Genomic DNA, 26500 nt, shown 5'->3' on the forward strand with positions numbered 1-26500 from the left:
GCCCTGCATTCCTTTGCTACAAGCACGCTGTTCACTGCCTTTGAAGGCTTTGGGCTGTCTTTGTGTTAACTGCTTTTCTGTTTTATTTTTCTTCTAATCTTCCCTCACGATTTACTTTTTCAGCCTGGTGATTACATGAATTATTCATCTGATGCATGTCATTTTTTGCTTTACTTCAATCTCCTTTGTCATCCAGGAAACTTTGCTTTTGATTTTGTTTTGAATGAAATTGATCTTGTACAAATGCAAGGAAATTGGTCATTTTGTCCTTGCCACAGATTCATGTTACTCTCTTGTATACTGGTCACACCAGGCATGTAAGTTTACCTTTCCTACTGTACAGTATGCATGGTGGAATTGGCATTATTATTGCTCCATTGAGAGAACAGTGGGAGGTTACGATTAAAGCATCCATAATTTCCTCTCATTTGTTGTACTTTTTTTGATTATTTATAGTTTCAAATGAAATTCATCAATTACATAAAAGAAACATAATCCTATCATTTGATGTTGATCTTGAATAAGAAAAGAAAAAAAAAACAGCCCTAACCCAACCCCATCCCATCAACCCAGGCAAAAAACCAGAGAGGAATAGTCAATAGAATTGAAGAAAGAAAAGAGATGAAAAAAGAAAAGAAGGTTTCAATGGATTCATCAATCTTTTGCCAAGAGATAAATAAATATCCTGATTTCCCTGGAATCTCAGGTGGTTCCCAGATACAGGCGGCGGAGGGCGGGGGGTGTGGGGGGTATCATTAAGAATATACACCTATGTGTTGAAGATATGGACTCCTAAGTTTATAAGTAATTTTCTCCAGGGGAATACAAGCATATATTTCTGCTTTCCAATGAATTAGATTTCCAGGAAACCACTATACACTTCCTGGCTACTGCCCAGGAAAAAAATGGAACGGTTCGTTTCTGGAATCATTGTCTCCAGAGATAAGTTGTGACCATCACTGTTATCCTTGTGGATAATGGGAGGTCACGAGTGTACATTCAAAACGCAGCTCTGGCTTTCTGTCTATACACCGGGTTCCTGATGTGGTTGAGAGTGTGACTCTTGCTCTGGACATTCATGCCATTTAAATTGTTTTTTTGTCATGCATTTGTGCAAGATCAATTACATTCAAAACAAAATCAAAAGCAAAGCTTGTGTTCTATCCTAGCAAATCAACTTGTACAGCATGCTGTGCAATAATAACAAAAAATAAGACAGTCCTTGAGGGAGAAAGGCAGGGTATAAAATATAGTGCAGAAAATAGAGAAAAGTATAGCTATAAAACACAATGCAAGGACATTATCTTTTCCCAGTGAAAGGTGTATTTAAAAGTCTGATATAATTTAAAATGAAACTGTCCTTGAATCTGGGGGTTTGTGTTCTTAAGCACGTGTATCTGCCTCGCGGAAAGAGGGAGAAGGGTGTATGGTAGGGGTGGGATGAGTTTATAGTATTTTAACTGCTCTCCCTGAGACAGTAGAAGGTACAGACAGAGTTGCTGGTGGGGTTTTGTGTGATACCTGAGCTGTGTTCTCAATTATCCGCAATTTCTTATGGTCTTGGGAAGAGGATGCAGTGATGTATCCAGACAGGATACTATGCGGTCTGAACATCTCTGACTTTCCCTCCTAAACTCCAATGCAAGCTCGGTGATTGGGAAGCAAAAACTCTCCTACTGAAACTCACCAAGTGAGACAGAGGATGTGGGCCTGAAGTAGGTATGTCTGTGTTTCTCTGAGGTGTTTAAACCATAGCTTAGCATCCCTGTAACAAAGTAACCTGACAGTGATAGATCCCAGAGTGTGATGGAGCTGGATTAATTGCCACAGGAAATCTTCCACAGAAAAAATGACCAACCCCCTTTGTCCCAGGTGTTTTCTATTTTTTATAGAATTAAAGTGTTTGGAAGGCTGATGTATAAATAACCTGTTTCCTGTTCATTTCTCTTCAAGGTCCACAATGAGGGAAACCATTAGCTGAAGAGGAGGAAACAATTTATCCAGTTGACCAACTTGAGAGAGTTGTCTGCCACCATGGGGGACAGTGGAAAGTCAAGAATTGAGCAGTCACACTTGTTGTTTGATCGCTTCATCCAGGCGACAACGTGCAAGGGCACTTTCAAAGGCTTCCAGGAGCTATGTGAAACCCTGGGCATCTCCAACCTTGACTTCCCGAACTTCTACACCAAGCTCAAGTCCAAGCTCAATTATTGGAAAGCAAAAGCACTCTTTGCAAAACTAGACAAGCGAAGCAGTCACAAGGATTACAAGAAGAACACAGCCTGTGCCAATACAAAGGTAAAACTGCAAGCTCTCAACTTATCCAGACTTCAGCTCTCACTGTCATTGAGTTTTATATGTGCACTGCGTCCTTCCACCCTTGTCCAGCATCCCTACAAGTAATGCCTGACTTCCTGTTCAACCAGACATCTTGTGATGTTTTTCACTATAGCCTTCACCAACCTTCAGCAGGAAGGTGGCATATTCCCTGTCCACCCTGAGTAACCCTTGCTTCTTCCTCTTTGTAGTGTCTGGTGATCGGGGCTGGACCCTGTGGTCTGCGCACGGCCATCGAGCTAATGTTCCTCGGAGCCAAAGTTATCATTGTGGAAAAGCGCGACACCTTCTCCAGGAACAACGTTTTGCACTTGTGGCCGTACACCATTCAGGATCTGCGGAATCTAGGGGCGAAGAAAATCTATGGGAAGTTCTGTGCCGGGGCTATTGACCACATCAGTGAGCTCCTTTCTCTTCTTTTATTGCACTGCTTATGTCCCACTTGAACTGGTGAATGATACACACTGAACCTACCCCACTCACTAAGGCGCTGCTCTGGGGATGGAGATTCCCTGTGGTTTTTCCTTAATCTAAACCAGGGGCAAAGCTTTCCAGTTTTTAAAAAAAAAACTGAAATGAAGAGTATTGAGTCAATTGTTTATGATGATATCATAAAATTCAGCCCAGACCAACTAATGCTTGCTGTATCTTCCCATCTTATTGTCCATCTTAGTTTTAAAACATTCAGTCCACAGCCATTTTCTGTTGATCAGTCTTTGGATGCAGCCCTAAAATGACTGGTTTGACTTATTGTCCAACTTGTAATTCAGTTATAACTTAAATGCTAGGTTATCATTTGCATGATATCAGTATAAATGACCTGTTCACCTCCACCGCCACTCTCCTCTGGATGGCAGAACTTGTCCTCACCCTCAATAACTTCTCTTTTGACTCATCCCACTTTTTCCAAGTCAAAGGGGTAGCCATGGATATCCGCATTGGCGCCAGCTATGCCTGCATTTTTGTTGGCTATGTGGCCATGCAACAAGCCTACACAGGCAAGGTCAACTCTTCCTCTGGTTCTTTGACAATTACTTTGGTACTGCCTTGGTGCACCCACAATGAGCTTGTCAACTTTATCCACTTTGCTGCCAACTTCCACCTTTCTCCCCTTTCTCTATCTCCATTTTGGGAGACAAACTCTCGGCAGACATCTTCTACAATCCCACCAACTCTCACAGCTACCTCGACTACACTTCTTCACACCCTGTCTCCTGGAAGGTTCCTTTCCTTTCTGTCTCCATTGCATCTGCTCCCGGGATGAGGTCTTCCATGTGAGATCATCTGCAATGATCTCCTTCAAAAATTGTGGCTTCCCCTCTGCAACCATCAGCTCGGCCCTCACCTACATATCCTTCATCACCTGCACATTTGCCTTGGCCCCCTATGCCCCCGTGCACTACAAGGACAAGATTCCTCTTGTTCTCACCTACAACCCCATTTGCTTCCACATCCAACATAACATCCTCCACCATTTCTGCCAATACTAGACACATCTTCCCCTCTCCTCCCCATTCTGCCTTCTTCAGGCACTGCTCCTTCTGTGACTTCCTTGCTCACTCCTCACTTCCCACCAATCACCCTCCTTGCACCTACCTTTGTGACGACTGTGACCACAAGAAATGTTACACTTGCCCTCACACCTCTCCTTGCCTCCATTCAGGGGCCCAATAGTCTTTCCAAGGAAAGCAACACTTGTAAATGTGCAGGGGTCATCTACTGCATCCAGCGATCCTGTTGTGGTCTTCTCTCTATAAGAGAGACTAGCTGCAGACTGGGAGATAGCTTCATTCATCACCTTTGCTATATCTGCTACAATAGTGGGGATCTGTCAGTGGAAACCTATTTCAATTCTCCACACCATTCCCATGGTGACTTGTCTATGCATGGTCTCGTGCACAATCAGACTGAGACCACCCACAAATTGGAGGAACAACACCTTGTATTTCATCTGGGCTCCCTCCCTCTCCCCCCTTCCCTCCCCCCCCCCCCCCCCGAAACGTTGGTTATATATTTTGTTTTACCTCCTTAGACGCTGAGAGAACTGCTGAGTTCCTCCAGCATTTCTGTACTTTTACTAGGTATCCGCCAGCTCCAACTAGTCCTGCTGAAGATTGCCTTGATACTAGGGACAGAAATTCATCTAAATGTGGAGTTCCGTGGGCTTCTGCCACCCAGGGGCCAGAAAAATCCACGTGAGTGATTTATTTGATGTGTGCATGTGGGTGTGTGCATTGTAGGGGTGTGCGCGTCTAGGGACGGGTGTGGGTGTGTGCGCTTGTAGGTGTCGTACATCCACATGGACAGGAGAAGTGTTTGGTTGATTGATTGCAGGAAGCTGATTAAGAATAGTTTTGCTCAGTGACTGGGGAAATTCTGCTATAAATTCCAATAGTCTTGCTAGTTGCACCAGCCATCTGTATCTTGAAACCTATTGTTTCACTGCCCACAATTTATTACCTTTGTCACTTTGGTGCTACACAATTTCAAGTCGGGCCTTGCACGTTTAGCTCCATGTATATATTAAAAAAGTAGTGTTCTTTATACCAACACAAATTCAAAAACAATCTGCTGCAGACGCTGGAAATTCTACTTGATTTTCGGCACACCTGAAGAAGGGCTCAGGCCGGAATCATTGACTGTCCTTTATTGTGAATGTTGTGTGATCTGCTGATTTCTTCCAGCACTTTTGTGTACTGTACTAGTCCCCCAGCATCTACAAACCTCTTGCTTATCTCTATTCAGCTCCTTGGGAAATCTTGAACTGATGAATAGGAAAGTGGCATTTCCTTTGACGTGCAATCCAGTGACTAATGTAAGGGAAAGGATAACAGAGTGAGAGGGAGTTGCGAAAAGAACATGGAAGAATTGACCTTGCTGTCTGACAGGAGAGAAACTCCAGGGTCTGCTGGAGCCCTGGATGTGACTTCACCTGCTGAGCCACAGACTGGGAACTTGGTAGTGGGATTCAGCTGGGTGACACCATGTGATAGGGCTGAATGGCTGGCAGTTGCCAGTCAGTCTGTGGTACGTGTTAGGGAAATGCAGCTTAGTCTTCCTTTCTCAGTGCGTTCTCAGGTGAGGAAGGAGGTAAAGTTGTGAGAACAGGTATCCTCACTGACTGACAGCCTATGGGACAGCACTCGTCTGGTCACGTACCCTCCAGTAATAACAGGTATCACTTTTGTTTGCAGATCTGGGATGGAGAGCAGACATTAACCCTCCAATCAATAAAGTGGCACACTTTGAGTTTGAGGTAGTAATTGGCGCTGATGGGCGAAGAAACACACTGGAAGGTAAGCCATGGAAACAAAGAGAGGGGTAGACAGCAGTGTTTACTGGATGAAAAGAAAGAAATTAGAGAGAGAGAGCAGGGATGGCCTTGGGAGCTGTGGGGCCGAATTGGAAACATTTTTTGCGGGGCCCCAGGTTCACAGCCAAGGTCTGTAGAATCTTAGAGATATAAATAAATGTTATTATCGACTTTATATCTCTATGATAGTATGGAAAACAATCAAAATGTGCACTTAAAAAGTGCACGTGAGTTAATGGACCAAATGGATCTAAGCATATTTTAATATAAAATTGCATACATGTAAGCCTACAAGTAAACAAACCAAAAGTTTGTTAGCTTGTGCAATCCGGTATTTTGGAGGTTGTTATTTTGGACTTCTATTGTAATTTTAAAAAATTTCAATAAACAAATACTACTGACTTTTAAGAATTCAGAAGAAAATTAAAATCATTGCTGTTCTAAATAAAACCTGCAATGTGACGTTAGGTGTATATTGCAATGTGTTGTGTATATTTGACAAGACTAGAAGAGATATTACCCTAGTGCAGAGCCCCCTTAGGCTCAAGGTCCAATGGGAGCAATTGGTCCAGAGAGAGAGATCGAGAGAGAGATCATTGGACCAGAGGAAGGGAATGGGGGAGAGAGAGAGGAAGAGAGAGGAAGAGAGAGGAAGAGAGAGGAAGAGAGAGGAAGAGAGAGGAAGAGAGAGGAAGAGAGAGGAAGAGAGAGGAAGAGAGAGGAAGAGAGATAATTGGACCAGAGGAATGAAATGGAGGAGAGAGAGAGAGAGAAAGAGAGATCAATGGGCCAGAGGAAGGGAATGGGAGAGAGCAAGGTTCATCAGATGGGGAATGGACAGTGATCAAGATTCTTTAATGGGTAGTGGGAGAAGGAATACGTTTTATTGAATTGGGGAGAGACAGGGTGGTTCATTGGACAGGCAAGGTAGAGAGAAAATAAAGTTTATTAGGTGAAAGAGGGAGAGAACAGGGTTCATTGTGCCAAGGAGGAATTGGAGGAGGGAAATGTGTGATTAGTGGGAGAGGGAGCAAGTGCTGTCTGATGCAATGGATCTGCTCGAATTTACTGTGAGAGCACATGGTCCAATGAACTGATGAGGCAGCTGGGTGAAGAGGCAGGCAGAGAATAATTTACAAATGACCATGAGGGAAGTGACATGGTAGTGACTGGTAGAAACAGCAAAGTCTGGGACACTGGGGAGAGCAACAGGGGGCAAGGAGAGAGGGAGTCAGAGATACACAATGGGGAAGGTTGCAGCTGACACAAAACTAGGGAGGAAGATGCTTTGTTCATCGGGAATGTTTGTTATAGAGTTGTACAGTGGAAACAGGTCATTTGATCCAACTTGACCACGACAACCACAATGTCTCGTCTACACTAGTCCTACCTGCTGGTGTCTGGCCAATAAACCCCTTCTTTCCATGTATTTGTCCAAATGCATTGTCTGGTGTCAGTGTTTCTGAATGAGCCCTGGACATCCTTCACCCAGTTCTAGCAGCTGCAAGATCCGGGAAAGGCTTGACCATTGGTTACTTGGACCTGCAGATGGGTTATGGCTTATCTTGCCCAGGTTTCTTTAGGTCCCCATGAGGAAATTATCACTGCACAGACGAACTCTCTCAATACTTCATACCAGCAGCCTCACTTTCAAATCTGGCAGTGGCTTCATCTTATGTTGCAAAGGTCCAGTAAGGTCTTGGAAGAGTCACCTTCAACCCACTTATACTGTGGCTCTGCGTCCCCTCAAGCCTTGGGTCCACTCACTGCATTTTGCAGAAGTCCCCAACCTGAAATATTGACTGATTATTTCTACCCATGAATGCTGCCTGACCTGCTGAGTTCTGTTTGCAGAAATTCTATCCAGTTCCCCAGACATAATTACCTTTATACTAATGCAAATTAAACTAGTGGTCTGGTTAAGACAGTGGTTCTCAATCTTTTTCTTTCCACTCACATACCACTTTAAATATTACATGTACCATAGGTGCTCTGTGATTAGTAAGGGATTGTTTAAGGTGGTATGTGGGAGGAAAGAAAAAGTTTGAAAACCACTGTTGTAATCGTACCTAATTGACCCGTTATGTGCACGGTTTCATAACTCCAAAAGAAATGGGCCAATGACAATTTTTCTCAAGCAAAATATTTCAGTAATAATTGGATCTAGAGCAGTGATTCTCAACCTTCCCTTCGCTTCACATTCCACCTTAAGCAATCCCATACTAGTTACAGAGCACTGATGGCATAGGAATTATTTAAACTGGTATGTGAGTGGAAAGCAAAAGGTTGAGAACCACTGGGTTAAGACTTCTTTGCTAACTACATGAGTGAGTTTTTTGTGACTGGTAATGAAGTAGTTGTGGTGTGCTGAGGCTTTTGAATGTGTTGTGCGCATGAGAATAATTGGATCAAGCAACACAAAAGGGGACTGTTTAGTTCTTCCAGCTCTTTGACAAGGCAATCCAATTACTCCCACTCTCAGTTCTTTCCCCTTAGAGATGTAATTTTTATTTTTGTTCAAGTATTTACTATCCAGGTCCCCAGAGAAAGATATTACTGAACCTGTTCCAACACATTAAGAGGCCGCTGAACATAACAACTTTTTGTGTTTTTTAAAAAAAAAAGTCTGAGAGCCCAGGCTACTTACCCTCTGACCAATCTAATGTACCTCATACTCCTGCCGTGATGTTGAACACTGACATGTTTGACTATCTGTTGTTGAGGGACATCAGCCACTTTGCTGTCTCCCCACCTCCAGTGTGTTTCAGCTCTCCGCCATTGTTGTGGTAATCTCTGCAGACTTCCTAAATTCTCCACATTCTTCCTGAGATTTGGTGCCAAGGTGTGAAACTTGCTCCTCTTGGGATTTATTAGTTTTTTGCATGGTCTTAGCATTCCCAGGAAGGCTGCCAACATCATTAAGGTCCCTGGTCACAACCTCTTCTCACTGCTATCTTTGGGAAGAAGGTGCAGAAGCCTGAAGTCCAGCACTTCTAGGTTCAAGAGCAGTTTTTAATCCAGCAGCTATCAGGCTCATGTATCTCCCTGTATACCCTAACCATAAACTTCTCCTCCAGGACCACTAAAAGAGCTGTCCACACTACTAAATATTTGTTGCTTGGTTTCAGGGTGGGGGCAGCAAGGGGACTGAAGCTCATTTTTACCTTGACTGATGTGGCGGTGATAATGAGTTTATTGTCAGATGCATTGTGAAATGTACATATGCAACAAAATTCTTATGACTACAGCTGAACTCCAACCCTAAAAAAGCAACAGTATACTTATTTGAATTAAAAAGAGGTAATAAATGCCAAATGATAGATAATAACTATTTTGAATTCTAGTAAAAACACAAGTGAGTGTAGTAGTGCAGATAATCTTTTTGTTGTGTTGGAACAGTCCCTGATTAGTATAACAAGAGAAGTTGAAGAGCCCTTTAACCATAACCATTAGGGTGCTGCACCATTTCATCAGATGCAAGGATCGACAATGAGATAGACAACAGACTCGCCAAGGCAAATAGCACCTTTTGAAAACTACACAAAAGAGTCTGGAAAAACAACCAACTGAAAAACCTCACAAAGATTAGCGTATACAGAGCCGTTGTCATACCCACACTCGTGTTCAGCTCCGAATCATGGGTCCTCTACCGGCATCACCTACGGCTCCTAGAACGCTTCCACCAGCGTTGTCTCCGCTCCATCCTCAACATTCATTGGAGCGACTTCATCACCAACATCGAAGTACTCGAGATGGCAGAGGCCGACAGCATCGAATCCACGCTGCTGAAGATCCAACTGCGCTGGGTAGGTCACGTCTCCAGAATGGAGGACCATCGCCTTCCCAAGATCGTGTTCTATGGCGAGCTCTCCACTGGCCACCGAGACAGAGGTGCACCAAAGAAGAGGTACAAGGACTGCCTAAAGAAATCTCTTGGTGCCTGCCCCATTGACCACCGCCAGTGGGCTGATATCGCCTCTAATCGTGCATCTTGGCGCCTCACAGTTCGGCGGGCAGCAACCTCCTTTGAAGAAGACCGCAGAGCCCACCTCACTGACAAAAGACAAAGGAGGGAAAACCCAACACCCAACCCCAACCAACCAATTTTCCCTTGCAACCGCTGCAACCGTGTCTGCCTGTCCCGCGTCGGACTTGTTAGCCACAAACGAGTCTGCAGCTGACGTGGACATTACCCCTCCATAAATCTTAGTCCGCGAAGCCAAGCCAAAGAAGAAGAACCATTAGGGTGTAATTAACCACAACACTTGCATCTTCTGTTAGATGTCAGTGCATTGCTTTTTGCCCCATTTGATGCAATCCATGCTGATAGTCTATTCACTCATACTAGCCTGCTTGTACATTCCGTGCTGATCGCTCTGTTCACTAGTACTAGCCTGCGTATACAAAGCAGTGTGGAGAGGCACTTGTGGTCTTGAACTAATACCCTGTTTCTGACAACCGGTCCTATTGTTCCTTCTGCTGCTTGTGGTTCAAGGGTGATCACCAGCTCTGTATTCCTGTTTCAGGGTTTAAAAGGAAAGAGTTCCGCGGGAAGCTTGCGATTGCCATCACTGCCAACTTCATCAACCGACACACCCGGGAAGAGGCACAGGTGGAGGAGATCAGCGGCGTGGCCTTCATCTTCAACCAGAAGTTCTTCCAAGATCTGCGGGAGGCGACAGGTATGTGTCCTCATGTCTAGTGAATGCCCAGCACTTTAGGTCCTGTTGGGGGAATGGGTCCCATGTTCCCAGAATCTGTGAACAAATGCTTCCTGTCCTCACACTTTGAAACAGCCCAACTCAAAACCGAAGTTTGCGCCCCTGCTCCCAGATTGTCCCACCTGGGAAGTTATTTTCTAGTGGTGCAGCAGGTAGACCACTGGGATGGATCCTGACTTCCAGCGCTGTCTGTGTGGAGCTTTGCACTTTCTTCCTCTGACTCTGAGATTTCTTCTGGGTGCTCCCATTTCCTTCCATATCCCAAAGACTGCGGGTGAGTAGGTAAACTAGATACGGTCGAGCATGTAAGGGATTGGCATAATCTGGGGGGAGTTGGTGGGAATGCAGGGAAATTTTTTTAAAAATAGGATTAATACAGGTTTACTGTGCATGGTAGTTGATGGTCAGTACGGATTCAATAGAATGAAGGTCCTCTTTCTGTGCTGCAACTCGCTTTCACATTGAATCCTTAAATTATTGTGATTGAATTTTCATATTCTATACTCAAGGCTCTGGTCTAAGTCACCTGTCCTCAATTTTATAAAATCATGAGAGGCATGGGTAGAATGAATACTCAATTTCTCAGAGTAGGGGCCAATGACAATTTTTCTCAAGCAAAATATTTCAGTAATAATTGGATCTAGAGCAGTGATTCTCAACCTTCCCTTCGCTTCACATTCCACCTTAAGCAATCCCACACTAGTTACAGAGCACTGATGGCATAGGAATTATTTAAACTGGTATGTGAGTGGAAAGCAAAAGGTTGAGAACCACTGGGTTAAGACTTCTTTGCTAACTACATGAGTGAGTTTTTTGTGACTGGTAATGAAGTAGTTGTGGTGTGCTGAGGCTTTTGAATGTGTTGTGCGCATGAGAATAATTGGATCAAGCAACACAAAAGGGGACTAACAATTCCAGAAATAGAGGACATGCCTGAGGAAAATTGGTATGTCACCTGGATCCCTTAGCAAATTCTATAGGTGTACCATTAAAAGCATCCTGTTAGGTTGCATCACTGCAACCAAAATCCCCTAGAAATAGAGCATTTTTAGTGCTCTTCCATTGACACTGCAGTGTGCAGTGTTTGAAGTCAAGGTGCTCAGAGCTAGAGTCACCAGCAAGGAAAGAGCAAATAAAGGAAAGGATTTTGTGTACCTGACAAGAAATTGAATCTTGAAACTCTGCAGAAGCAGTACTCTATTGACTTACTCTGAAGTAGGGCCCTGGGAGATGGTTTCAGTCTGTGGTTTGTCAGATTTGTTACCTGGTGATGGGTATGTGTGGAACAAGCTGCCAGAGGCAGAGACAATTATGACATTTAAAAAAAACTGTAAACATCTGCATGGATAGGAAATGTTTAGCAGGATATGGGCAAGTTGGCTAGTTTGGTAAAGTTGGGCCGAAGAGTCTGACTCCATGATTGAGAAGTGGGTCCTTTGCTGAGTTCAGTCTCTACGGTGAATTTTCCTGCTTTAACCTTCAGTGTGTTGCTATTACTTTCCCCAGGTGTAGATCTGGAAAACATTGTTTACTATAAAGACGACACCCACTACTTCGTCATGACTGCAAAGAAGCAAAGTTTGCTGGTGAAGGGTGTGATTCTGGAGGTGGGTGTTCTTGTGTAATCCCTCCCGCTACTGCGGCAAAACTGGCCGCCCTAACTCGATTGGCAGGGAGCATCACTAGTACTTTGGGACAACCCAGTGAGTCGCCTGATGCGCGAAACCCTGAAGCAGTCGCCTTGTGTCTGTAAACACCCGAACTCCTTGTTTGGATTCTGACCTTTAACTCAGAACACAGTAAACAAGTGTGTCACTCAACATGATAATCAAAATCTGGAAATGTGGAAAAGAAATAGAAAATGATGGAAACTCTCAACAGGTAGGGCAGTATCTTGTGGTAACAGACAAAGTCCTTGTGAAGGGTCATTGCCCTGAAGTGGGAGCTCTGCTTCTCTATCCACAGATTCTGCCTGTCATGCTGAGTAAAAATGAGAGACAGGGAGGCACCAGGGGCAAACACACAATGGTGAATTTCCTGAGGCATAGAATCAGAAAAATTAAATCAAAGAGATTTACCATAATGCTACCTGAAGTGGAGAACGTGTCTTATGAGGCTGAGAGGTGACTTAATACAGGTGTAAAAAATTGTAAGAACCATCACTTTTTTACCTAGGGCGGCTTTGGCCAATACGAGAGGCCATCTGTTTAAGGTGAGTGGAGGAAAGTTTAGTGGAATGCATTGTTGGAGGTGGTAGTGGAGGTTGGCTCAATCAAGACATTTAAAATACTCTTAGATAGGCACATGGATGTAAGTAAAGGCTGTGAAGTTGGGAAGGGTTAGATTGATAGTGGAGTAGGTTTATATGGGTCAGCACAATATTGTAGGCTGCAGAATCCGCACTGTGCTGCATTCTTCTATGCAAGTTGGCCTACTCTGTGGTGTTTAGTTGGTGTATTGTATAAGGCAGTTTTTTTCAGCCTGTGGACTGCCCCATAAGGTGAAAAAACTTTGAGACCCATGCATAGATGATTGAGTTGAAGCTCAGAGTTTTGAGTCCAAGAGATTTAGCTGGAGTTGTTGTAGAACATTAGAAAGACTTGAACCTACCTGGATGGTGTGTTCCTGGTACTTGTCCATCTTGAAGAGCAAGAAGGGCTAGGAGTCTTTTGTGTGTGTGTGTGTGTGCGTTCATTCTCCTCAGGCCACAGCTCAGTATTGAAGGGGTAAGCTCATCTGGTTTGGTCAAAGGAACAATGAGGTACTTTCACAATGCTGAAGGTTCTAAATGGGCTCCCACATATTGGAGAGAGATTGAGGAACAAACTGAAGGAAGGTTACAGAGATCTGTTTTCATTGAATGCAATCACCCAAATGTTGCCCAGAATAACATTCAAATAAAGGAGGAGAGACATTTCTAACATCATAGACTAAATTGTACAGATTTAAAATGTGTTCTGGGACATCAGCATACATGTGCAGAAATGTTTGCAAGCAGTGAGAGAGTGTGGTTAGTAATGTGTATAGAATAGTGGAATGAGCAGGATTAGGAAAGATGGAGTTCATGGGAAGAAGCCTTTAATGTGGTCTGACGGGGATGGACAAAGTGGGATGATGGAAAATTACTGCTTGAAAGGTTGCTGGAAAGTGTTAAGGTTTCCAAAAGAAGAGGTGGAAACACACATAATACTGGAGATGCTTGAATGTGAAGCAATACGATGAGCTAGACTTAGGAATTTACCAAGAGTGGTGTGGACATGCGGGGTCTGAGCTGTAAGACGTGTGTGTGTGTGTGTGTGTGTGTGTGTGTGTGTGTGTGGTCGGTCTGAGTTGCATGGTCAACTACCCTGTGGGCTTTCCACCTTCACTTGATAGGACTATGCTGACACAGAGAAGCTCCTTTCCCGGAACAACGTCAACCAAGAAGCACTTTTGAACTATGCAAGGGAGGCAGCAGACTTTTCAACCAATCACATGCTGCCACAGCTGGACTTTGCCATGAACCATTATGGCCAACCTGATGTGGCCATGTTTGACTTCACATGTATGTATGCATCGGAGAACGCCTCGTTGATTCGGGAGGAGAGCGGAAAACGACTGCTAGTTGCCTTGGTTGGAGACAGCCTATTGGAGGTGAGTACACAAAATTTCAAGTTCAAGTTTATTGTCACATGTACCAAGGTGCAGTAAGAAAGTGTTTTGTGAGCAATCTGGCTACTCAACCCATACATAGTACAAGTAAAACAAAGTACACAGTTACAAATAGATTAGTTGGGATGGAGCAAAGACAACATTATTTTACTATTCTGGGGTTCATTCAGATTATATTGAGAAGGAGCTACCCTTAAACTTGGTGGTGCATGATCTCGCTCTCATGAGACTTCTTCCTGGCGGGAGGGGTGATGAAGAGAGTACAATGTGAGCAAATGTGAGGTTATCCATTTTGGGGGCAATAATAGGAAAGGTGAGTATTATTTAAATGGAGACAAGCTAGGGAGTGGGGAGGTACAAATGGATCTGGGTGTACTTGTTCACCGGTCACTGAAGGCTAACATGCAGGTTCAGAAAGCTGTGAAAAAGGCAAATGGCATGTTGGCTTTCATAAAGAGGGGATTGGAGTATAGGAACAGAGACACCCTTCTGCAGTTATACAGGGCCCTGGTGAGACCTCACCTGGAGTATTGCGTCCAGTTCTGGTCTCCAATTTTGAGGAAGGAATACTAGCTATAGAGGGTGTGCAGCGCAGATTTACAAGGTTAGTTCCAGGGATGGCGGGGTTGACATATGCTGAAAGGCTAGAAAAACTGGACGTATCCGATGGAGTTTAGAAGGATGAGGGGGGACATGATTGAGGTATACAAAATAATCAGGGGGATAGACAAGGTGAAGTCTGATTACTTGTTCCAAATGATGGGGGAGACGAGGACTAGAGGGCATAGTTTAAGAATACTGGGTAGGCCCTTTCGGACGGAGATGAGAAAACATTTTTTTACCCAGAGAAGTGTGAATCTGTGGAATGCTCTGCCACAGAGGGTGGTAGAGGCAGATTCGCTAATTATGTTCAAAAGAGAGTTAGATAAGACTCTAGTGGGCTCTAAGGCTGGAAAGGGGTACTGATAGTAGTGATCAGCCATGATCTGTAAAATGGCGGTGCTGGCTCGATGGGCCGAAGGGCCTACTCCAGCTCCTATTGTCTATTGTCTACAGTCAGGGTAGGATGTCTTTTTAATATGTTAATTGCTTTTTTGAGGCATCAAGTGCAGATGAAGTCGATGGAGGGGAGGGGTGTGTGTGTGATGGCCTGAGCCATGTTCACAATGCTCTGCAGTTTGCTGCAGTCTTGGGTTGAACAGTTCCTGTCTCATGTACTGATGCATCCTGACAGAATGCTTTCAATGGTACAACTGTAGAAGTTACTAAAGGATGCAGGTGACATGCCAATTTTCCTCCGGCATGTTCTTTATTTTTAGAATTGACTACCCTGGAAAATGGAATATGAGTATTCATTCTACCTATGCCCCTTGTGATTTTATAAACCTCAGAAGGTCACCCTTAGCTTCCTATAAAGTCTCACCTCTGCAAACTCTCCCTCTAACTAAAGCTGTCCAATCCTGGCCAAAAGAGGTGGATTAAACTGGAACATTGTGTCTTGACTAGAAGTGTAATATGTTAAATGGCAGTATCCTGTTGGTGAATTTACCATGATCCTCTAAGTAAGACTTCATCAGATGATGTGTCATGAATGGTAGGCTGTACATTTGAGAAGGTGAGCGTCAGAGTCTAGTTTTTGGAGCGGGGGATTGGAGCAGGAACAGCCACAGTTGGCCTTTGGGATGGGGTGAAGGGTGGAAAACTCCCTTGCCCAAGGCAAGGGATTGGGGAAGCCGGCACAGCAAAGGCAATCATATTCAGTAGGATTTGGATCAGGACCAGCAGTACCTCAGTGGTGGGGGAGGAGGGGTTTGTGCTGTGGGACACAAATAGCACTAGAGATTAGTGGGTGGGTGGGTGGATACGCGTGGTGGGTGGAGGTTGGTTTGGTATGGATGAAGTATCAGGATCGGATTGGGGGGGGGGCAAAGGTGGAGGGAGATACTACCCACAGACAGATGTCCCAGTTCATCTCTGTGCTGGTCAAGTAGTATTGTTCATGGAGTGACAACAAACATTGCGTGAGATGATCGTAGATCGAGGAACAGCATTGCCTTTGTGCCATGATAGCAATGGAGAGAAGAGGTGGGAATAAAGTGTGCACCCAGAGCAGCTTGGGCTCCAGTACAAAGTGATGTAAAATAGCCGGGTTATCATCAGCTTACGGTTCTGTGTTTCACTCTGGAATGAAATGTTTATCAATTGGATCCATTTGTAGGTGAGGGGTAAACCAACAGAGCAGAAAATATCGGCAGAATTAATCAAAGCAAGAATATTTAAGACAATAATGGGTGTTTTCTGTGTCCCCTCATTGGAAGTTGTGAAATTGTAAAATTCAAAGATTAGGCAAGTTGTACAACAGGATTCTGGTTTAAATGTGGGAGCTTTTTGACAATAATAATGATTTTATTGTCATACACCTTGTACAATTAACATATGCATGCTAATTCTTACTGGCTTTAGCTGAACAGGTACTTTGTAAAAAAAAAAAACTGCAATAGTATACACAATTGAAATTAAGAGAAAATAAATTCAAAAGATGAATAGATATCCTCATCCAAAAAGAAGAGAGTTGGCAATGATGTCGGAACAGTGCCTGATAACTGTTTCAAAGAAACTGCTCATGAACTTATGATCTTCAGGATTTAGCCCATAGGTAGCAGCGAGAAGAGCTTGTGACCAGAGTAATGGGGTTCCTCTATGATGTTGTCTGCCTTCTTGAGGCAGCAACTCACATTGATGTCTTCAGTAGACAGGAGGTCAGAGCCTGTGATGGACAAACTTCTGATGCAAGGGTGACAATTAGGAATGTTGACTGTCTCCCCTCCTCTCACAGACAACGTATTGAGTACCTCCTGCAGTTTGCTTTTTGCTCCACTTTCTAGCATCTGTACTATTTTCTGTTTCCATATGAAATATATGGGTTTTCTTGTATGTGTGTAAGATGATTTTCTGTATCAATCCGTTTAGAGTCCAATGGGGAAGCCATGGGGTTTAGTACTTATCAAAGATGAGACTCGAAGGGCTGGTGATGCTGGAGTTCCAGGCATTGTTTCCAAGGGATAGTCAGGCATCAGCACCAAAAGTTCCTGATTTGGATAAAGCTGGCTTTCTGATGAAATGGAGAATGTCATTGGACAGATTTGTTCATGGACAAATTTCAGCCCATAAGTGGGAGGGAGTGAGGTCCCCATCTGGGTCCTCATCTTCCTTGACTGAGGCAGGAATGGGGTCACATCAGGATCACTTTGTCATGGCACCTTGCAGTAATGTCTGGAATGTTTCCCAGTGGTGCCTGGGATGTCTCACAGTTGAGCCTGGGAACATCGCTGTGCTGTCCTAATTGCTCTGCAGACTTTGTTCCCACCTCTTCTCTCCAGCTGACCCTCAGTCACGTTTTATTTTCCAGCCCTTTTGGCCAATGGGAACGGGTATTGCCCGTGGATTTCTGGCGGCATTTGATGCTGCCTGGATGGTGCGGTCTTGGGCACAGGGAACACCTCCACTTAATGTACTGGCAGAAAGGTAAGAGTTGCTACTGTTGCCTGTTGATTTGTAGGAGGAGTGGGCTGGGGAGATGGGTGATCTTTGTTGCTTTTCTCCCTACTGCATTTCGTGAATGTCTGTCCTGAATATACTGACATGACTGATTTACATGACTTGCACATTCCATCCTACTCTCCCCAACTGAATCTCCCTATGGTCATCATTGTGTTACAGTTGGTTGGGTGATTCTTCCACTGAAAACTGCAGGATCAATCAGCTGCTTGAGTCTATTTTCCTATTGAACCACCTTGTAGGTGATTTCTTACCTACACAATGGATCTTGCACCCTTTTTTTTAAATAACCATACCTAACAAAGGACTAATGTCCCACCCACACTAGTCCAACCTGACCAGAACCCCACTCCATCTCCTTCAGTCCAAAGAAAATAAATCCTTTGTCTGCGACCTAAGCAATGTTTTTTATCCTTGTACCTTAACCTGTCTGCTCTTGTATTCTGTGCCTGGCTACTTCAGGCAAGTATATCTTCTTTATCATCAAAGAGCCTTCGATTTGGACACCATCCCTTCCTTTCTTCAGTTTTCCTTGAGGCTGTGCCATTGTGTATATTTTGATCCTTATTCATTCTCCGGGTCAGAAAAAGGGTGGAAAATCAATATTCCCATTTCCATCTCTCCACTCTTTATAATAGCTTTGTGATTCAGAGCGTGGGAGTTTCCACACAAGGCAGGTAGGGATGTGTCGAAAAGTCAAGTAATTCAACTGAGGTGTGCTGTTTCCTTGCAATCAAAATGATGGGAGGAGCTGATCATTCAGAAAAGACTCCCACTCTTGAATCTTAAAATTGTGCCTGGGTGTGTGTTTTCTGGGGTTTGTGCAATGGTTGGTCTTCATTGACTTGTCTAGAGGCATTGACCAATGATCTGCAAGTCAAGTGCCACCAGAGCGGCTCTGGCTCACAGTCAGTTAATGAAATGAATCTTGAATGGCAAGCTATTATTGGTACAATGACAGTGAGTCCTCTGGACCTCTGTTTAAAAGCCCATGGGAATCACAGTGTGCACCTCAGTGAGGGAAAGCTGCCATTATAGCCGGACTGTCTTGAGTTTCATGCAAAGCCACTTGTCATTGCAAAGGCTCATTAAATAATGGTGTTCATCCTGACTTGAAAGTCAACAGATGAAGTCCCACTTCCCATAACTTCGGTCAGTTTTGACACCCTAGGCCACAGTCACAACCTGAGTTTCATATCAAAGGAGGGGCAGTTCCCTCTCCACTTGTTATTGTCTTTCAACAAGTTCCATTCTGGCTGAGTCCATACATCCTGGATTGCCCGTTCTCTATATGTCATGAGCCCATTGAAGCAGTATTGGGCAACACCCTGGGTTGGAAGCTCACCCAAGTTACAAGACACCACCGACAGGACTGCTTTTGACTTTCATTTTCTCTGTCACCCAAGGAGGAGGTGTAGTTCAGTGCAATATCCGGGAGAAGGAAAGTGGGTACAGAGCAGTGGAGATGGCAATGTCAATAACATTGGATCTTGACAAACTTTGTCGCTGAACTTTGAAGCTGCAACCTGCCATAGATGTCCTTTGTGCCATACCCTCAAGAATTTGCCTAAAGATGCTGCTGTCTGGGGCAGAATGGTAACTTCACTACTGGCCCACTGTGACTGGAATATCAGGCTTTTCAATGGTGCATTTGAGGAACATGGAAGGCTTTGAATTGAATTGATTACCATGACATATACCAAGATACAGTGGAAAATGTGCATCTTTGGTTTTGACATTCTCCATTTGGTGTGAGTCTTGCTTCTCTTAAAGAAAGCAACACAGTGAAGAGAAGCAAACATGACTCTCCTTGAGTGCATTGCATTGCGACAAATGACACCACTCTTCGGATATTCTGTTTCAATGTTTTGAATCCCACCAGATAAGACACCTGCTCCACTATACAGGGAGCACTCTATTGGACTGAATAGAGCTCTGTCCACTGCAGCAACTCTGCACTGTGCCAGGACTGAGTTTGTGCTGGAACTTTGTGAAAAAATTGTTTTACGTTATCCAGGCAAGTCATCCTCCATGTAGTACAGCATTTCGTACAAGAACACATCCCTCAAGGTCACCAAACAGGTTGATAGAATTGTTAAAAAGACCTATGGGATGCTGGGCTTCATTAATAGGGGGATTGAGTTCAGAAGGAGAGAGGTTCTGTTTCATTTCTGGTCACCTCATTATAGGAAGGATGGTGGAAGCTATGGAGAAGGTGCAGAGGAAGACTTACCATGATGTTACCTGGATTGGAAAACCAGTCTTATGAGGCAAGGTTAGCAGAGCTGGGACTTTTCTCTTTGTAGTGTAGAGGGATGAGAGGAGACTTAATAGAGATCACCAAGATTATGAGTGCATAGATAAGGTGGACAGCTAGCGCCTGTTTCCCAGGGCAGGAATGGCAAACACCAGATGACACATGTACAAAGTGAAGGGAGGTAAGTTTAGGGGAGACATCAGAGGTAAGTTTTTTATGCAAAGAGTTACAGGTGCCTGGAATGCCTTGCAAGGGATGGTGGTGGAAGCTGAAATATTTGGGGCATTTAAGAGACTCTTAGACAGGCACATGGATGGAGGAAGAGTGGAGGGTTACGGGGTAGGGTGGGTTTAGTACTTTTTTTAAGGAATATATGGGCTGGCACACATTGTAGTATTCTATGTTTTAATATTAAAAAAATGAAGCAAGGCTGTGTTCTCGCACCAACCCTCTTTTCAATCTTCTTCAGCATGATGCTGAACCAAGCCATGAAAGACCCCAACAATGAAGACGCTGTTTACATCCGGTACCGCACGGATGGCAGTCTCTTCATTCTGAGGCGCCTGCAAGCTCACACCAAGACACAAGAGAAACTTGTCCGTGAACTACTCTTTGCAGATGATGCCGCTTTAGTTGCCCATTCAGAGCCAGCTCTTCAGCGCTTGACGTCCTGCTTTGCGGAAACTGCCAAAATGTTTGGCCTGGAAGTCAGCCTGAAGAAAACTGAGGTCCTCCATCAGCCAGCTCCCCACCATGACTACCAGCCCCCCCACATCTCCATCGGGCACACAAAACTCAAAACGGTCAACCAGTTTACCTATCTCGGCTGCACCATTTCATCAGATGCAAGGATCGACAATGAGATAGACAACAGACTCGCCAAGGCAAATAGCGCCTTTGGAAGACTACACAAAAGAGTCTGGAAAAACAACCAACTGAAAAACCTCACAAAGATAAGCGTATACAGAGCCGTTGTCATACCCACACTCCTGTTCGGCTCCGAATCATGGGTCCTCTACCGGCACCACCTACGGCTCCTAGAACGCTTCCACCAGCGTTGTCTCCGCTCCATCCTCAACATCCATTGGAGCGCTTACACCCCTAACGTCGAAGTACTCGAGATGGCAGAGGTCGACAGCATCGAGTCCACGCTGCTGAAGATCCAGCTGCGCTGGATGGGTCACATCTCTAGAATGGAGGACCATCGCCTTCCCAAGATCGTGTTATATGGCGAGCTCTCCACTGGCCACCGTGACAGAGGTGCACCAAAGAAAAGGTACAAGGACTGCCTAAAGAAATCTCTTGGTGCCTGCCACATTGACCACCGCCAGTGGGCTGATAACGCCTCAAACCGTGCATCTTGGCGCCTCACAGTTTGGCGGGCAGCAACCTCCTTTGAAGAAGACCGCAGAGCCCACCTCACTGACAAAAGGCAAAGGAGGAAAAACCCAACACCCAACCCCAACCAACCAATTTTCCCTTGCAACCGCTGCAATCGTGTCTGCCTGTCCCGCATCGGACTTGTCAGCCACAAACGAGCCTGCAGCTGACGTGGACTTTTTACCCCCTCCATAAATCTTCGTCCGCGAAGCCAAGCCAAAGAATATTAAAAAAATATTATGGTAAACAAGAAAATCTGCAGATGCTGTGGTCTAGTGCAGATCACAATAGTGCTGAAGAAACTCAGCAGGTCATGCAGCATCCATTAGGAAGTAAAAAGGAATGGATGTTTCAGACCTGAGCCCTTTGTCAGGAATGAATCATCCTAAATCAGGCCTTTTACTTCCTATGGATTCTGCATACCTGCTGAGTTTCTCTTACATTCTTGTGTACTGCAATGTAAACCTAGCATTACAATAAAAAAAGTGCAGTGCATGATGTTAAAGAGAAAAGTACAGTGAAAGTCCTTTGAATCTTCAAGATATTTTAGCCATACTCTGTTGCCAGGGAGTAACTCCTTTAAGAGATCCTGCATTCCAGGCAGGTAGCCAGTAAATGATGTGTCAGTGTTGAATTGTTAGAGAGTCCAGCACACCTTCCTCTGCAATTGCGCAATTGACTTTCTGTTTACAGGTTGAAACTCGATTATCCAACACTCTGTGTCTGGCAACTCCCATGGTCCGACACGCTTTGAATCTGCCGCTATTAGTACAAATTCCTTACAGAACGCATGGGACTCGAACCCCAATCCTGATTGCTGGGGCTGTAAAGGTTGAATCTGCTGCAATTGAGTTTAAGTCCCATTCTGTCCATAAGGAATTTGTACTAATGTCCCGATTGCTGGCACTAAAGGTGTTGCTCAAACTGCTATGCTAACTGTGCTATCCCACAGTATTATTTCCTGTTTTAAGCTTTGTTCTACCCTTGATATATTTTCATAAGGGGTTCCCTGAGGGGTCAATTTCTGTTTTCCTGCATTTTTCTGTGGTCTGGCAATGGCCAGGTCCTGTGACATCACTGGATTAAAGAGGTTCAACCTGGAGTGAATGGGGGTGTGCAGCTGGTGGTGAATGTGAACAACATTTTTCCAGGGAAAGCATTTACAGATTATTGCCTCAGACTACACCACAGAACATCAGCAAGGACTTCAACCTGTACAGCATCGATCCGGTCACCCGATACCCCAAGGTCAATATCCACGTTCTGGATCCAAATCAGGTTAGTAAGCACTACCATTACACCCACCAAAAGCATTTTGTCTTGCAGACCTAGATCAACAAGGACTCTAACCCGAGCCCGCTGTCCTGAATAAAGTCTATCAAACAGAACAGGAAATATGACACCCTCCCTCTCTTCACCTGCAGCAGAAATCCCAATTAAATGCAGCTCAACAAGCCTCTGATGACCCCAGTTCAAGAATAAACCCATCCTCCCCAACACCACAGGTCAAACGTAATCCTAACTCCAATTACTGCCTCTTCCAACACTCTAGCCCCTAACACTCTCAGTGTAGGACGATGTCTTAACCTAGTTTTAGGACTCAATGGCCTACTCCAAGCAATAATGGAGCCAATCATAGCACAACAGTAAAGCTGACCTGCTGCTCCCACTACCTGGCAGTGCTTTGAGCACACCCTGAGGTCCTGGTGGTCCTGGTGCAGCAGGACTTCTCAGCAACCAATCCAAGGATCCTACCACTCCAACAGCACAACATAGTCAAAGAGTTTTACAACACAGAAACAGGCCTTTTAGCCCAACTTGTCCATGTCAACCAAGTTGTCTACCCAAGCCAGTCCCATTGTTCTGCAACAGAAACATAGCATCCATTATCGTCTCTCACAATACCAGATCTAATGCCAATCCTAGCCTTAATGTACCCTAACCAATCCTTCTCATTCATCCCATCTTATCAGGAAACCAAGCCTAACCCATTGGGAAACTGAAAGGAGGGGATTAGGCAAGAGGGTTGTTGGCTGATGTTGATGTGGGAAACTTACATTTGGACATAGCCTCCTGTGTGACTGCCCTACTCTCCTTGACATTATCGATGCTCTCCAATGATATGCTCCTGTGTTCATCTCGCACACATTGCCTCAGCTTTGGCAAGTAGGAGCTGGCTCCTACTTACAGCAATCTATCCCTGAATGGACACAAGCTTCTAATACAGGTGCCTAACCTTTTATCTGAAATTCCAAAAACAGGCACTTTTTTTGATAGATGACATTACATGTAAGTAATGTTAATTTCGCATAATACATTCTCCATTTTCAGAGGGCAGGCCCCCCGAATCCCCATCATCTCTATCCCTGCCCCCCCCCCCCCCACCCAATGGGGTGACTCGGCCCCGATCACTCGGTAGGGGAGAAGCAGGTGGCAGTTGACTCTTTGTGGGAGCTGGCAGAGTGGTTCCAGCTGCATGGGGGATTATGGGTAATAAAGTCGGCCATTGCTCCCACATTGAGCTGACACCGTGATCCAGTGCAGCACTCCATAAACTCCAGGCTCAGGCAATGGATGGCGTTGCACTGCCGGGTGTGCCTGAGGGTTAGCCTGACAAGCTGGTGGAGTGCCTGAAAGCCGCTGATACTTGGCACCTCTGCCCCAGTGGCCCACTCCTCCTGCAGCTCTGCACTTCATGGACGTCCTTCTTCTCCGCTTGGCCGCTGGCTCCAAGCAGCCGATGCTAACTGCCTTTTTGACCCAGCTCCCGGGCCACCCCATCACTTCCAACCTCCACCTGACAAATACAGTGGTTGAGAGCCTCCTGTAAGGCACATGTCAAACCCTGCCCCTATGGTCGGGCTGGCTGAAGACACAAAATAATCTGGCACTGGCCCTGGGGGTGAGGGGGGTAATGGACAGGTGGCAGGGGGCGATGGATGGCCGGAGGGACAGCCAAGGGGGACGGACTGTGGGGGCTAGGTGTGAGGCATTTGCTTAAAGGGACTGACATCACAATGATTCCAAAATCTGGAAGATTCTGATCAACGGCAGGTATCCGGTTCCGACGATTTCAGATAAAAGGTTAGGCACATGTACCCCACTAACTGATGTTTTCTCCCCCTCTCCCCCCATCTCTAATACCAATACCCCATCTGCCCAAACTTTGCATTTTCCTGACTGTTGTGTACACTGTGCAGGAGAGTCGATTTATAACCCAACAACAATACTGCAACAGAACATCTCAGCTGAAAATGTCCAGTACAGCACGATTAATGTGTTGCCTTGCCATTGGCAGGTCCGGCGTTTGTACACCACAGGTGATCAGAAGATCCTCCCAACTCCCGAACCTACAGCAAGTTCAAGGTCGCCACGGATGAAGCAGAGTGGTGAGTTAGTACATTGTGTGGACCCAGCTGTAATAGACACTGAGCTTATCATCTTAAAGGACAAGATGATGGTGATATTTTAATGATTACCCCATCTATAAATTTCTGAGAATTGTAAACCAACTTCCAAGTGTTCTCACCTGTTGTACTCCCATAAGAATAGCTCTGAACACTGACCTTGAATCCAACTTCACCCAGACATAACCACTTCACCCCGCAAAGCCTCGAATGGTGCAGTGGTTGCTCTGGACCTGACTGCAAATCCCCTGCCTATGAGTCAGATTCAAACTGCATCAATAGAGGCTCTTTGGCCCACCACACTCAAACTGACCTTCCCATCCTCTACTAATCTTCTAAAGTTTTTATTGATTCCAGTTCTCTCCAACTCCCTCCATGCGCTGCCCACTGGTATTCACAGAACCCCTGTAGTGCTTCTGTAATTATTCATATGCTTACTAGGAGAACAAGCAGAACAAATACAAAGTGCTGGAGAGCAAGATTAGATCTGGGAGATACTAGCTGCTTCCCATTTGTGCAATACCAAAAACTAAACCATGAGCACCAGTGCTCTCCCAACCTTATCAGTATCATCACACAATGTCACAGTAGAAACTGTCCAGAATTTTAGTGTTAGATCATCATCTGTTGACCAATACCCTTGACGCTGGATGAGCTCTTTTTTTCTGTAAGGGCTCCTAAATTGACTCCCTAGGTTGTAACAGAGGATGATATTGCCAGGTACTCTCAAGTCCAGACAGCTTGCACAGGGACGTCCACAGACCTTGGTGGTAGTCACCTTCCTTGATATATTTCAGTGATTTATACTCAAATAGAGAGACATTTTGCAAATGATACAAAAATTGGACGTGTGAAAACTCTCTGCTGATCCCTGAGCGTAGGTTTGAGAAAGTCCGTGGATGAATTGCTTTTAATGGCCAAGAGCAACAAATTCATTGTGGAACTGTGCAAGTTTCAGAGCTGCAGCTGTGGTCATCACGCTACAGAAAGGATGAGAAGGTAGAAGAGATTTTTGAGGATATTGTTTGGGGCGAGACTTGGCACCTCATTAGACTGAGTTGCCCAAGTTATTTCTCTGCCCACACTTCCAATTGTAGCAGAGTAGGAATTTCTTACCATAACCCACATTATCCAATTTAGCATTGTTCAGGAAGGACAGACAAGGTAAGGGACTTACAATGAATAGCCTGATGCTGTCGAGGGATATTTGATGCCTCCTTAAATCCAAGACCATCCAATAAGATGGCTAAAAAGCAGAGGGAATGTTTCTTTTTAGAATACAAGAGCACTGAGATTATGTTAGAAGAGTGTTGAAGATACGGTATGCTTGACTTCATTGGGTGAGCCATCGAGTATAAAAGGAAGCAGCTCTATTAAACTTTGGTTAGGTCACACTTGGAATACTGTGCGCATTTCTGGTTGCTCCATTACAGGAGGGATGTTGAAGCTTTGGAAAGAGCACAGAATAGGTTTATCAGGGTGTGAGCTGAGGGGAGAGATTGGCCAAAACTGGGATGTTTTCTCAAGAGAATTGGAAACTGAGGTGAGACCCAATAAAGGTTTTAAAAAAAAAACTATGAGAGGTATTGATAAGGTGGACAGTCAGAATCTTTTCACCAGGGTGAAAGCATCACATGTTAAAGGTGAGGGGGAAGATGTGCAAGGCAGATATTTTATTCAGAGAGTGGCGGGTACCTGGGACGGGCTGCCAGAGGCAGTGATGGAAGCTGATACAGTAATAGCATTTAAGAGATTTCTAGACAGACATGAATATGAAGGAGATGGATGGATATCTATGATTAAAAACAAGCAGCAGAGTTTTAGTTTGATTTGGATCTGGTGTTCAGCACAGACACATGGGATGAAGGGCCTGTTC

General features: G+C 44.8%; 1 protein-coding gene across 4 annotated transcripts in view; it reads left to right on the top strand.

The window, feature by feature from the left end:
* Positions 1–2034: 2034 nt before the first annotated feature.
* The window catches only part of LOC138745848 (protein-methionine sulfoxide oxidase mical3a-like), a 176120-nt gene continuing 151654 nt past the window's right edge, over positions 2035–26500 (top strand). For all 4 annotated transcript variants that reach the window (XM_069903247.1, XM_069903248.1, XM_069903250.1 and 1 more), the window contains exons 1-10: positions 2035–2298; positions 2529–2736; positions 4419–4532; positions 5532–5633; positions 10177–10332; positions 11878–11978; positions 13747–14004; positions 17432–17547; positions 22369–22495; positions 24516–24606. In XM_069903247.1, coding sequence (XP_069759348.1) covers positions 2035–2298; positions 2529–2736; positions 4419–4532; positions 5532–5633; positions 10177–10332; positions 11878–11978; positions 13747–14004; positions 17432–17547; positions 22369–22495; positions 24516–24606 — 1537 coding nt within the window. The remainder of the gene's footprint in view (positions 2299–2528; positions 2737–4418; positions 4533–5531; positions 5634–10176; positions 10333–11877; positions 11979–13746; positions 14005–17431; positions 17548–22368; positions 22496–24515; positions 24607–26500) is intronic.

This window comes from Narcine bancroftii, chromosome 11 (assembly GCF_036971445.1).
Source record: "Narcine bancroftii isolate sNarBan1 chromosome 11, sNarBan1.hap1, whole genome shotgun sequence".
In the NCBI taxonomy this organism is placed as follows: Eukaryota; Metazoa; Chordata; class Chondrichthyes; order Torpediniformes; family Narcinidae; genus Narcine; species Narcine bancroftii.